General features: G+C 48.3%; 4 protein-coding genes across 4 annotated transcripts; 3 read left to right on the top strand and 1 right to left on the bottom strand.

Moving 5' to 3' along the window:
- Positions 1-194: 194 nt before the first annotated feature.
- On the top strand, positions 195-4,215 carry GIQ15_04860 (uncharacterized protein; the record flags this gene model as incomplete). Its single annotated transcript, XM_033552277.1, has 2 exons — positions 195-335; positions 406-4,215. 2 exons carry the CDS (start codon positions 195-197, stop codon positions 4,213-4,215), a joined length of 3,951 nt encoding a protein of 1,316 aa, XP_033406007.1.
- A 1,807-nt stretch (positions 4,216-6,022) lies between these two features.
- GIQ15_04859 (pen c 1) lies at positions 6,023-7,436 on the top strand (the record flags this gene model as incomplete). The annotated part of the gene is made up of 4 exons (XM_033552276.1): positions 6,023-6,331; positions 6,397-6,936; positions 7,008-7,122; positions 7,195-7,436. The coding sequence occupies 4 exons, from the start codon at positions 6,023-6,025 to the stop codon at positions 7,434-7,436; spliced, it is 1,206 nt and encodes a 401-aa protein (XP_033406006.1).
- A 1,779-nt stretch (positions 7,437-9,215) lies between these two features.
- On the top strand, positions 9,216-11,942 carry GIQ15_04858 (uncharacterized protein; the record flags this gene model as incomplete). The annotated part of the gene is made up of 4 exons (XM_033552275.1): positions 9,216-9,927; positions 10,420-10,809; positions 10,865-10,953; positions 11,235-11,942. The coding sequence occupies 4 exons, from the start codon at positions 9,216-9,218 to the stop codon at positions 11,940-11,942; spliced, it is 1,899 nt and encodes a 632-aa protein (XP_033406005.1).
- Positions 11,943-12,380: 438 nt separating this feature from the next.
- GIQ15_04857 (YjeF domain-containing protein) lies at positions 12,381-13,259 on the bottom strand (the record flags this gene model as incomplete). The annotated part of the gene is made up of 1 exon (XM_033552274.1): positions 12,381-13,259. One exon carries the CDS (start codon positions 13,257-13,259, stop codon positions 12,381-12,383), a length of 879 nt encoding a protein of 292 aa, XP_033406004.1.
- Between the last annotated feature and the right edge of the window lie 1,032 nt (positions 13,260-14,291).

Below are 14,291 nucleotides of genomic sequence, written 5' to 3'. Positions count from 1 at the left end.
CTGCCATCGTGTTGCACTCGCTCGCTTGGGTTCAGTACGAGTCTTCGAATCGGCAGACAAGGCTCTACGCCACCGCTTGCCCTAGACGAACTCGGTCGCATCAGACGAGTGTCCCGCGGCTGTCAGATTACAACTACAGAAACATCGGGCCTGCTCCTCGGTGTTCTTCGGTATCAACGACCAGATCTTAAAGGATGTCGACAGCAACTTCCAACCAAGTGTCGAATATAGATCGAGACCTGGCTATTGCTCTGGCGGAGGAGAACTTTGACGACCCTTTCTTAAACCAGCTTTCTGGCCCTGATCATCTGGACTCAATATCTGGACTACATCAGGTACCGCCGTTTTTTTTTTCTTGTCTGGCACGGTCCGAGTAAACGTAGAGATTAGCTAACGACTATATAGACACCGGGCTATTTTTCTGCATCTCCGAACTATCCCAGCTCTTATCAACAGAACCAACCGGGCTCTTCCGTAAATCCGAGTGACCTAACATCTCCATCATCCCAGTTGGACTTCTTGAGCTCTACAGATCAGACTGAGAACGGGCTGAGCGATTTCACGCGTTTTACGTCGCCCGAATTCGACACCTCTTTCTTTCCTGCTACTGACTCTCGCTTGAAGTCAGAACTGGTCGACGATAGCAACGTTTTCTGGGTTAACCCTCATGATATCGACAAGAAATCACCCGGAGGAACTACCTATACTCCGCAGAAAAGATATGCTGGGGCTGGAACAGGCGCTTCGCAGTTACTGAGCCCTGTGCCAACCAATACGCCGAGCCCCATCATTAACCCACAGTTCGACCAGCGCGGACAACACTCGGCCAACGATCACACGGCTACTTCCCCTCTGTCAATGACCGGCGACCGGCAACCCCGGGCTGGCGCCGTGCCCGCTAATAATCCCCCGACGCTCATTACCCCCAATAACGGTACTAACTCGCAAATGGCAAATAATTTGGGCAACATGGATCACCAGGCAAGCCCCATTGTAAAAGTGTCGAGCTTCTCCCGCGGCGATTCGCCTTCGAGGGCTGGTAACCAGCTAGATGGCTTGAAGGGCCGTCAAACCACATTAGACTCTGGCCACCTTTCTCCGGCAAGAGAGACCCGAGAAACCTTTTTTGATAGCGACGATGATGACGAGGAAGATAATGGCGATCAGCAAAAGAAGCCCTTCTCGATTCCCCCTCCTGCAAGACGGCTCGATGACGGCAGTTGGTCCCGAAATCCCACTACCGGACAAGGTGGATTGGACCCGGCGGCAAGAGAAGATGTTTACGTCCCGAATCTAAAAGAAATAGCTGCGCAGCGAGAGAGGGACGAGCGGAATGCTGAGGTTGCACAGTGGCTGACACATAGCGACGCAAATAGCGAAGTTGAAGATAATAAGCTTTTCAGCTTCCGGTCTCGACGCAAAAACAAGTCTGAGAAGAACAAACGGCGAGCCAAGAGTGCCGGTGACCCGTTCCTGGGCGTCCAAGACGGTTTCAGTTCCAGATTTGCATATCAACCGTTTGATGATTCAGCGATTCCAGGCCCAGGAGTGCTTATCGATGAGGAGAGTGGTATGGAGGACGACGAAGACGAATCTTCGGCAGCATCATCCAGCGGGCCCGAATCACCGCCTGCCAGTGTCCATCCCGATTTGGTGGATGACGATGAATATAATGCTCCTACAACTATCCCCGATGCCGAGCTCGAGCCCTTACCATCTCAATTCATTCGTGCTCGACCATGGCAAGATTCTATACGGAATACCCGCGCCGGGACCTCGAAGTTCCAGCCAACAACCTCCAATGCTGCCATCATGCGCTTTTTGAAACGCGCCGACAGCACAGATACCGCTTCACGCGCTGCTACTTGGGGGACACGCGGTCCAAGTGAATGCGACGTTGAGAGCATCATTGGCCCGAACGGTCGGTTTAGCACTATCCGAATTAGCGAAAAGAAAAAGGACAAGCCTATGAGAAGGAACAGCCTGCTTGAGCACGCTAGGGGTTTATTGCCAAAACGAAGCAATAGCAGCTCAAAACGAAAACACCAAATGGATCTAAACCTACATCCACAACGGAGCCTAACACCAGAGCAGCCGCCAACGTCTTCGTCTGATGGCGCTGCACAAAGTACTCACTCTCTTGTACCTCAGCGCAAACCTAGCTTTAATAAAGGTAATAAACACCACACGGGCGGCGCCATACTTGCCATGACTGGACAGATGGCTACCGTTGGCCGCACCGGCGGTGTTGGCGTTCCATCCCCAGCCGCACCATCTTCTACTACGCCCTGGGGCCATATGAGACGACGAAGCCGCAGCAAAAGCGACCTCACAAACCGTGAAGGCCCAGGAGGATTGCTCGACCTCATCGGCACCCATGGAGGACCACCGATCCCTACATTAGCGTCCCCAAAGCAAGAGAAGGGACCAAGTGCCAGCCCTATACCTTCAAAGTCCCCTCAGGACAGACATGATGATAACGACCTTGATGCCGATGACGACGAGGATGATATGGGACATGAGAACGGGGTTACAATGGATTTTGCGATTCGGGCGGATCCAATTGTACCAACTCTTGAGGGATTCAAAACGCACGTTAGACAACTAAACCCTCGACTACAACCAGCTTTAATTGAGCGGATTGCCCAGGAGCAAGTGCGGCGGTATAAGAGATTGGTAGAGCTCAGACTGAAACACACGCAAAATGTTAATAAGAATAGCTGCAGTGCGGGCAAACACTGCTTTGCACAAGGAGGCGAAGCCATCATGTTACCACCGCGAACCAGTCCCAAAGACCCCGAGTCTACTTACGCTCAGTTCCAAGTTCCCGGCACCGCAGTCACGCCCGAAGATCTGGCTAGCTTTGGTGAAGGTGCCATTACACCAGCTCTATTCCCACCAGGCGTTCCTCTACCACCTGTCCGACGCCTTCCAGCCGAGTTTGAATGTTCATTGTGCTTTAAAGTAAGGAAGTTTTTGAAACCTTCCGATTGGACAAAACATGTCCACGAGGATGTCCAGCCTTTTACTTGCACGTTCCCGGACTGTACAGAACCGAAGTCATTCAAGCGCAAAGCCGACTGGGTGAGACATGAAAGTGAGCGACATCGACACCTTGAGTGGTGGACATGCAACATGCCAGACTGCTCCCACACGTGTTTCCGCAAGGATAACTTTGTGCAGCATCTCGTTCGAGAGCATAAGATGCCCGAACCCAAGGTGAAGGCAACAAAAACGAGGGGCAAAGCCCAAGCACAAGATGGCACCGCTGAGATCCAGGATGCAGCATCCCATGCACAAGCTGTCGAGCAAGTATGGAAATTAGTCGAGGTATGCCGTCAGGTTACGACTAAACAACCAACTGACGAGGCATGCCGGTTCTGCGGCAATGTGTGCAATAGCTGGAAGAAATTAACAGTTCACATGGCTAAGCATATGGAGCAGATTGCAATGCCTGTCCTGGAACTGGTTAATGAGAAAACTTCTACTGGAGGCGGCATTAGCCCTTTGGCCCAGGGAGTGATGACACCGCAATCTCAAACCAACATGCGGACTCCAACTAGCCACACAAACCACAGTGTAGAACCTAGCCATACTACTCGTGTTCAGAAGCCTATAACCTATGGGACCAGCGCACTTCTCACCGAGGCCTTTGGGCTTCCTCGCGAGCCAGTGCCTAAGGAGGTCCCCCAGCAACAAGCCCCTGAATATGCGGCCTTGTCGCGAGCCAATCTGAAGCAACAGCAGTATGCCGTCGGACGATCTTTCACTTTGTCCCCATACCTCCAAGCCCAGCAACAATACCATCAACACCAGAGTCACAACCATAAACAGTACACCAACCATCTCAACTCCGCTTCTTATCCCCCAGCGTTCTCAACAATGCCACCAGACCAACAGACTATCAACGGTCTTCCAATGCTCCAACCTCTCGCGGAACAAGGAGAACCTGGATTACCTGGTAACGACATGTACGGCAACATGGGTATTTCTACAGGTGCACCCATGATAGATACCAAGTTTGACGGGGAGCAGATATTTGCCTCTCCGGTGGATAACGGGAACTACATGTACCCTGCAAATCAGGAGACTATGGAATATAGCATGAGCGGTGAAGGGATGGGCTATTCGCTCATGACCACACCGATGGACGGGTCAACGGCTGTACACGGTGGATACATGCCGAACCCACAATATAACCATGAACATCAGTGAGGGAGGGAGGTAGGGGGCGTTGTATTATTTTTCTTTCATCTTGGTGTATTTGAATATCTTTGGATCTTTCTTTTTGGAGCTGTTTTTCGGATTCCTCTCTACCTGTCTTGTATATGCCTTGTGGGCCTTTGGCTATATATTTTTCCTTACATATCCACGTACTATAATCCCAGCAAGTTCAAGTTCATGTCTTTGCAAATATATTTGATGATTTTAGAACTTTTTAGAGAGAACTTTCTAATATGTAACTATACTCAAAAATATCAAATCAAAGAGATACTGGGACATCGATACATGTATATATCCCAGATACCAACGTTCCTAATGATACTAGCATTTGTGTAAGTGTCAAGGCCTATGGAAAGTCCATGAAGCTGTTGACTAGTCACGTGGAGGTAAAAATATCGGCAACCTTGGAAGAATTTATCAAACCAGAAAGACATCCATGGATCAATATAAAATCTACCAACGACTTCTACCTTAATATAAGGGACGAGATTTGTACAGTGGTGGCTGGTAGGTTTCTCGGCTTGGGCCAATATTACATTTATATCTAAATCAGGAATACTATCATTCAATGGCATGACTAGGGAAACGTCTCTTCTCCTCGTGTCTCAAGGTCTACGTATTCCACCGTTCCCTTGATTGGAGACCTTCTAAACTATTACTACGCTGACGCTGAACTGAAGGCTCTAGACGGCACTTCCTCTCGGCTTCGGGCCTATCTGGATATTGCTCGAGTACCACGAGGGGAGAGGGCGATGTCTCTTTGAGTTCGACTTCCTGAGCTACCTACCAATAGCTAGGTAGCCTTTTGTCGCTGCCTGCAGCGTGCCTGGTAACGCAAAAGGGGCTGCAACTCTACCAACTTAAGCATCAAGGAGTGCAAGAAGAGACAAGGGCATGAAACACCCCGCACCGGACCAATGGAAAATACATATTAACATGTGGAAGAATCACAATTTTCCATGTCGCTGCGATGATTTGGCTTTGGGGAGGAAGAGCGAGGGCGTAGTTAAGCACCGCTTCTCCGGGATACGAACTTGGGCTTGCGGTCACTAACCTGCAGGGTGATGTGCAGCAAATCCGGGGAACTGCAAGATCGATTTTCGAGAACGATCAACGATAAAACTACCCAAGGTAAAATTATTCCGAGGCTCTAGCACCGGAGCAGATCATCTCTTTAACTAAATCTTCAACCAACGCAGAGTTTTCGGGTCTCGTATGCCCAACCTTGGTACGCTGTGGTTCCGCCGTCTCTCGTTATCTGTTCTATCTCATATGGAGTTCCGTACGTCCTAGTGCGATTGAGGTCCGAGACCACTGTCAGTTGATATCTTGGACTGTGGACATGCGTGATCGATCCTATAGAAGTAAGTGTGATATTGAAAGATGGCCGGAGATGACTGCCGCGGACCCCTGACTATCTCTACAAATATCATTGAACCTATGAGGTACTCGTTTCCTGGCTGGCTCTGCGCTTAAATGCACAAGATTTTATACCCATTATAATACCCACTTCCAGCTCTAAGACGTCGGGTGGTTATCATTCTAGCGGAGCACTAGAAAGCCAGTGCCGACACGCCGTTGTAATCGAACTCCCTGGGCTCCGCCGATGTCACTCGGGCTCGGGAAACATCGACCATGTTTCCCTAGCAGAGCCGGATGTTACCTTCATCTCGGCCCATGGCGTATCTTAGGGACAGTGTGCTCGTGCCCGAATGCTGTGGGACATCTATAAAAAGACGCACCATTCCCATACCGATATGCTCAAGTGGCGCTCGCAGTTGATACCATCTCTTCAACCATGTTGCTCCTCAAGGCCGTTATTGCCGTCCTTTCGGCTCTCCCTGCTGCTGATGCCGCAGCCATCCTTAACGTCAGAAACAAGAAGGATATCATCACTGATTCCTACATTGTGGTCTTGAAAAATGACATTTCCACCGAAGATTTCAAGTCTCATGTAGCCTGGGCTACTGGTGTCCACAATGCCAATGTGGCTAAACGGGATATCCCTCTTGCTGGTATGGAACGTACCTTTGAGATGGACATCTTCAAGGGATACAGCGGTGCCTTCGACCGGGCAACCGTGGATGACCTGCTCAAAAATGACAAGGTATAACTCACAACCTCCTTTAACCACAGCTCTAAATGATCACTGACAAAATGACTGGTATATAGGTAGCCTACATTGAGCCTGATCGCATGGCAAGCCTCCAAGGTTGGTCTACCCAACAACACGCTCCATCCTGGGGTCTTGGGCGAATCTCTCACGAGCAGCGAGGCAATTTTGATTACGTATTCGACTCTAGCGCTGGCGAGGGTATAACCATCTACGGTGTTGATTCTGGCATCGATATCAATCATGAGGAGTTTGGTGGTCGTGCTTACTGGGGTGCTAATTTCGTTGACGATGTTGATTTCGATCAGCACGGCCACGGAACTCATACTGCAGGCACTTTCGGTGGATCTTTCCATGGAGTTGCTAAGAAGGCAAACCTGGTCGCAGTCAAGGTCCTTAACGCGCAGGGCAAGGGACCATGGAGTGGTATGATCGATGGGCTCCAGTGGGTTGTCAATGATGCCAGGAACAGAGGTCTTCTCGGCAGGGCAGTTATCAACTTCAGCGTTGGCGGTGACATTATGACATCTGTCAATAATGCTTTGACCGCAGCCCATAACGCTGGTGTTTTTGTGTCGGCTGCTGCTGGAAACGATGGTGTATGTTCAGCAAACCTATTACCTGATATCAGCTCTCCTTTCCTAGTTTGCTATACTAACAATGAATGCAGGATGATGCTCTGAACTACACTCCAGGTACTGCTGACGATATCTGTGTGATTGGCAACATGAACGAAAACGATTACAGATGGACTGGCCCTGGAGCGTCTAACTGGGGAAGCAGAAGTAAGTCCAACCTCTACAACTTCATATACACTCTTCTCGTAAATACAGCCGCTGACTTGACCTATTATTTAGTCGATCTCTGGGCTCCCGGTACCAATATCCAGTCTGCCCTTCCCAACGGAGGATACGGAGGAATGACCGGGACTTCCATGGCTGCTCCCCATGTCGCTGGTTCGGTCGCCGTCCTCATGTCGTCCCGAGGAGTTAGCGTGGGCGATGCCTGCAACGTCCTCAAGGATATGGCAACTCCCTCCATCTTCGAACCCGGTCCCGGCTCAACCAACAGGCTTCTCTACAACGGCTCTGGCCAGTAGATGCGCCTACTAAACCGGGGCCTCTCTGTGGTGCTGTGTCGGGGACGCAACGAGAAGCAAACAGAGGCAGGCTATGGATCACTCTTTAATTCACAGTAGATAGTTGCGAGCCGGTCTCTTATTTTTGAAGGACAGTGAGAAAGCTGGACTTTCTCGATGTTCCTTTTGCTTGTCGTTACCTAATACCTTCATATGTGCATATTACTATGCTGGATTTACCACTTCATAAGTTAATACTAAATATATTCTATTTCAATATTCGAGAGCGAGCCTAGAGCAGTTGTGAGCTGAGTGTTCCGAACCGAACTCGTGTCTTTTAATCTTACCACTAAAATCTCATTTAGGCATCTATCCTCATGTCGACGGCTGAAGTATTAACTAGCTCCGTACTTCGTAGTTATGTACTCCGTAGATGTATAGCATTTATGCCTGTTTGTATTTAGCCTATCTGATCGAACAAGCGAAAATAGAACGAGTACTCTGTAAATGGTCAGACTCCAGTGCGAACCAGATGAGTTGTCCCTTGTTGTACCTACAAAAAGCAAAGTTCCTCTACCTGTTCCCCATATCCCCCATGTTACGCTCTCATAGTTTCATGTTGATAGTTACTATGCCTGCTGGGTAGCATTTCAACGGTCCCGCAGCTCGTCAGTGACCACCGCTATTTATAATTTACCATCCAGCAAATATATAACATCTCCAATTGCTTTTAGATACTCGAGCCCTAAAAATAAACAATAATTGTAACTAACTTCCTACAATGTGCCACAACCAATCGGAAAATAATACGTACTTTTTTTGGTCCCTATCAATTGGCTGACCTCGCTCGTATCCATGCATTATATAAGACCAAAACCGCTACAGCCGGTCGCAGAAGTCGCTGCCTTTCGAAAGTACCTTTTCTCAGCGAGAGAACTTCTCTCAGGCTGATGCTTTTGCTAAGCAGCATCCCCGCCACGGTCGCCCTTCTGCAGGGCTTTTCCTATTGGCGTTGCGGTGAGCAGCCTAGCAAGAGCGGCATCCAGACGCCTTGAAATCTCTCTTTTGCTCGGTTCGGAGTATAAAAGTGCAGGATGGTGGTGATAAATCAGCATGATGACTCTCGGTGTCTCTCCCCGTCCCTTTCAGCGGTCTCTGCGGCTTCAGCGAGGGAGCCGTTCGTCCATCGACCATTTCATATCGCTTCTCGGGCTGTTCAGAGCGAACTCCTGCTCACGGCTACCACAGCCTCGCCTGCGTGTCTTCTCCTGTCCATTACTCGATCCCGCCTGAGGCTCTGGAGAGGCTCGAGTCCGTTTCTTCCTTCACGCTCATTACATCACTAACTGTCGCTCCAGTGGTCGTTGGCTGCAGACCTATCACCATCTATCACCATCTCTTCACTTGGGCCTTATACATCTTACTACTTCCCTTGGGGCTTTTTTTTCTATTCAATACTAGCTATTTCCTCGGATTTATTTCACTTTTTAGCGGCTTTTGTTCGATTATTAGCACGTATCCGCTTTCATTCTCTCCATCGATACCTACGCCATCAACCCTATGATGCTGATATTAGCTGGATGTGATACTATACAACCGTCTTATGTACACAACCTGAGGAATAGACAGTTACCACGCATCATATTGCCCTCACCGGGAGCCCAGCTGGCTCCATTGACCAGTACCTTTCCTCCCAGCCCAAATCCTCTATAAACAACGCTGCAGTCACTCCAACATCATCGGAGTGAACAAGGAGCCATGGATTCCGACGAGCTGTCCTATTTCAGTTTGTGCTCACCCATGGACTATACACCTATGCAGACATTCCAGAATGCGGAGGAGAATCAGAGCCAAAAGGAAGCCCTTCAAGGAATCCAGCACGATGGCGTCCTGCAGGATTCATGTTTACCATACCCGTCCTCCATGAACATCCCGGGTTTTGAACCCATCGCTCAACCGGCTACCCCCGTACAGTTCTCTGCCGGCCAGGGGCAAGCCATGTACGGACTGGCGATACAGGGCCATGTGCTAACCACGTCAACAAGCATGTCTCCCGGGTCTCATATCACCAGTACTAACCCCGTCGGTACTCTAGGTGCTCTTCCGCTCAATTACATTCCTCGCCTGGCCAACCCACAATTTAGCACCTATGTGACGGATGCGGATATCCAGCAAGCACAGGTATCTGGTTATCCATATTACCGTCCCCCTCCACAGACCGTAAACCAATATCCCCTCAGAGATCATCACAATCCCATGGAGAGCAGCGACTTCCTGACTCGATCGGCTTCGGATTCAGGATACCAGTCCAAATCCACCACTGCACAATCTGCCGATGCCTCACTCCGGGGACATATCCCTCAGGCGCCATTAACGCCGCAGGCTAGGACTTTCCAGCGGCAGCAACATCAACCACGTTACGCTGCCGAGGCCCTTGCACCACTAAGGGATACAAGTCCATTGCCCAACAGTCCCATCGTCGCACCAAAATCAAAGAAGAAGGGAAAGCAGCGTGAGGTGTATTGTAGCATCGAGGCTTGTAGTTGGACTGGGCGCTGTGAATCTGAAAAAAAGTAAGTTGGATGATCACCGCGGAATCCATCATAATCGTAATGATGTTCGGAGTGCTCACATATACCTCTACCTGCCAGGAAACATGTCCAACAAAAACACACAAAGCCATTCAAGTGTGAACTCGGCGATTGTGCCAAAACCGCAGCTCGATTTGGTTCAACAAGTGACCTAAAGAGACATCAGTTGACATGTCATCCGAGTAACCGGACCCCGAAATTCAGATGTTTCGCTGACTCCAAGTGTTCGGCAAGTGCAAAGATATACAAGCGAAAGGATAATTTTACCGCCCACCTCCAGAAATGCCACAATCTCACGGCAAATCAGATAATAGAACAGTTGCGCCAATCCAATCAATGGCTCTTCGACCAAATACAAGAGTCAGACCGTGCAGCCCTGCAGCAGGCTAATAGGCAATACACTACCAGCCTAGTTGAGGTTCCTGTCGAGCGAAGTGCGTTGCAGCCGCAAGATATTGCAAGTCTCAGCGCTATAGACGCATTAAATACCCAAAGTAGTGGGCACTTTGACTCCTTGGCCATAGACGGTTTTCTGGACACGGCAGGCGGATGTGCGGATGATATCGATAGCCTAATAGAAGGCTACTACAAAAAGGACGGGGATGATGATATCATTAACATGGCAGAGCTCATGGACCATGGGGGCGGTGCAAACTCGAAATCTATCCTCAACAACTCTCAAAATAATTACACCAACAGCTCCAATCACAGACCACCAAACCTAGGTCTATCTCGAAGTGAATTCTCTGATGAATTAGAAAAGTCTCTCCGCGCCGTCGATCAAAAATTCAATCAATCGGTAGGTTTGTTACCTCTGTTTCCTTTTTTACAACATCTACTAATTTTGATATCATTTAGAAACCCACCCAACCGACGGTAGAGACGGGGGAATACCATTGTCAATATCCGGGGTGCAAAAGATCGTGCAGAATGCCCTCGCTCTTAAAGTAGGTAGTCACCATCTGCGGCCGCACGTTGATTCCTAGCTTACTCACTGACAATATCTATCAAACGCAGGAAACACAGTAAACGGCATAATAGACCTTATGGCTGCACGTTCGCCGATTGCTACAAAGTTTTTGGGAGCAAAGCGGACTGGAAGCGGCATGAGATGGCCCGCCACGCTCACCTTGAGCGTTGGCGCTGCAGTGACCCTGACTTGATTACCAATTCACGGGAATGTGCTCGAATTTTTGAACATAAAGACAAGTACAGAACCCATCTTCAGTTGCACGGGGTCGATGATGAAAACGAAATACGACGGCGCCTCACAACCAATAGGATGGGAGGTGATTGCCAATTCCAATTTTGGTGCGGCTTTTGCGAAAGACTGGTCCCGGTCGAAAGAAAAGGTTATGATGCTTTGATGGAAAGATTCGACCACATCTACAACGACCATTTCGAACAGGGGCAGAATATCTCGACGTGGGTTTTACCAACCGGCAATCTCAAAGTGCAACCAAACCCGTTCCCCACCGAAAGAGCCTCAGTGCCTACCAGCAGCGGGACAGCAACTACGAGGCGGGATAGCCTTGAGAGTTGGCCACCTCCTGGCAATGAAACTTTGGACGTGTCCATGGACGAGATACAACAACAAGACGATACTCCAGCCCCTTTGCAGAGAGGCAACAATCAAATGCGAAGCTTTCCACCAGACTCGAGAGATCGGCAACCACGAACCTTTAGACCTTCATCTCCACGCCTTAAGAGACGACGAGTAATGAGTCGGTCGACCTCGGAATCGCCCTCTGCGCCTGCACGGAAATTGCTGCCACCACAGTCAGAATCTACGGAACTCCAGCAGTTCTCGGAGCTTCAACAATTTACGGAGCCCCAACAGCCTGCGGATCAAAGTATGGATGAGTTCATCATGAATGAACTTTTCAATCAAGATTCCATGTCTATGGCGGAGTTTTCCATATTTTCGGAAATATGACTTGAAAAGACAATTCCTTTGGTGGATAACTACCATTCAAGCGGTTTCTTTTTCTTTTTCTTTTTCTTTCTTTCTTTCTTCATTTTTTTCAATAACTATTACCGGCACGCTGAAGCGACGACCGGGATTCATGCCTGTCGACGATGATGGTTACGACTTGATGGTTACGACTACTCCGTATTTCCTATTTTAATAGGCCTCAAAGCCGAGGTCCCAAATTCTCTTTAATTTAGTATATAAGTCCCCGGCTTGTGAATTTCTCTTATTTCATTTGTTTTTGGGGTTATTGGCTCCTATATTTCTAAAACTGGTAGTGTGCAAACGCGAGTTAAGGCCGTCTGGTTCAGACAGTGATTCTTCCGCTGGCGGTTTCCTGTGATGGATCACGGATAACATAAGTAGGAAAGAAAAAAAACCAAATTTCTGAGCTGCGATCATTCACAGCTTCGATCCATCATCTTGCTTTTCTCCAATTAGTTCCATGAAACTTCCATGGACCTCTTCCGTCAAATCACCCGCCTGCATACTTCGTCCCTTAGCAAGAAATGCCCTCCTTGAACATTCTCGTGTAATAGCGCTCCCAGCCCATGCGGCAAGTAGTAATGTAGTTTTCCTTGACATTTTCTTGCCACCATTAGCGTCGTCCCCGTATAGTTCCTTTTTGATGATTTCAGCATCATGGTCCGAATTCAAGTCATCATTGTTGTTTGTGCCCAATCCATCTTCCCAAAGCCCATCATGATATGCCTTTCTCCACGCCATGAATGTTCCCAGCGAGCCAGTAAGCGTGTCCCCTTGCCCGCCACTTCGTTTCTTCCCGCCTTCAACGTCAGAAATAACAGACACATCCCCATTGGAAATAACGTCATGAGCCCCCTTTTGAATAATGAGCACACCACCTAATGCTTTCGATAACTTTTCGCATGCCTTTGATGTTGTCTCATCTTGCTGCGAAATTCCTCCAGATTTCTCATCCGTTGACGGAGGTTCCAGACCAACTGATTTACTTAGGCGTGCGAATTCAACCACATTAGGAGTTAGTATACATTCTTTATAGCCGTGGATTAGTTTCGGGTCGTTCTGAACCAGTATCAATGCATCTGCATCCATCACAAGAGCTATTTCTTGCTTTCGTGCCTCCTGGATCACGTTGGCGGTTATCTTTTGGGTCAACGGGTCACGACCAAGTCCTGGGCCGATAACGAGGACATGGATGCGCGGTAAAAAATCGAGAATTGGTTTGACGTGGTGTGAGACATTATCGTTAAAGTTGTCATTTTGTACACTCGGGGTACTCTGGAGGATTGGGTGGACCATTAAATTCGGCGAGTAGGTTTTTATAACAGTTGCAGCAGATGGTTCACAGATAACATGGCTCTTGGATTGGATCTGTTAGCAATCAAATTTGGTCCTCTAAGGGTATCTCGCTTTACCATGTCACAGCCTATTGTGGTATCCACGTTAATATATATATATATATATATATATATCTTTAAGTCTAAAGGGATGGAACAAGACTTACCTAATTTTGCTGATGCCATTGCTGAGAAGTACGGAGCACCTGTATAACTAAATTTATTCAAAATGACCCAGCGTCAGTAAAACTAAGCTCTAGAAAGAAATCATATTCCGGTTTCCTGCTTTTAGATGAATGCCAAAAACCATGGAGAATCATCTTTAATTATATTCTGAAGTCAAGTATATAACCTAGGCCTGGAAGAAATAGAATAGGATATAACATACTCTGAGCTCCCTCCAATAACGCAAACACGGCCAAGCTGTCCTAGAGGCCGGATATCAGTATTTCATTTATACACATATCCGATAGCATCAAAATTATTCCCAATCTCAAGTTAGGATTTACCACTCACCTTTATGAAACCTTTCCAGCATGGGCGGAACGATTTTACGGACCTTTTCGAGGATAGATTTTGAGGTCGACGACATCTTTGGAGGTGAGGGGGGAGACATGTGGATGGGTAAGGTTGTACGTTGGAAAAGCAATTGCTCGAGCTTGATATCTTTGCTCTCAGATTACCATTAATATGAATGAAAGCAACTACCGATGGGTTTGGACATGAGGTCGAAGTTTGGTGATGTAGGTTTGTTCAGACGTAAATACTAAAGTTGGTGGTTATGATGTCACCCTTGCCTTTTATCGATGGCACTTAATCCTAGATGCATGGCGGTGGATGTGTAGGGAACAAGGAAGAATATTTCTTTCTTTCGTACGGCTTGAAAGTTGCTAAGAGTAACAATAATGGAATATTTAACAAATAGCCTCTGATAACAAGCGCCTAGGAAAGCCAGCAAAGTGCTCATCGCGCCTATGCCCCCCTCCATGCTAGA

This window comes from Arthroderma uncinatum (genome assembly GCF_011692745.1).
Source record: "Arthroderma uncinatum strain CBS 119779 chromosome Unknown scaffold3, whole genome shotgun sequence".
Classification (NCBI taxonomy): domain Eukaryota; kingdom Fungi; phylum Ascomycota; class Eurotiomycetes; order Onygenales; family Arthrodermataceae; genus Arthroderma; species Arthroderma uncinatum.
This window is presented reverse-complemented; position numbering and strand designations above follow the sequence as displayed.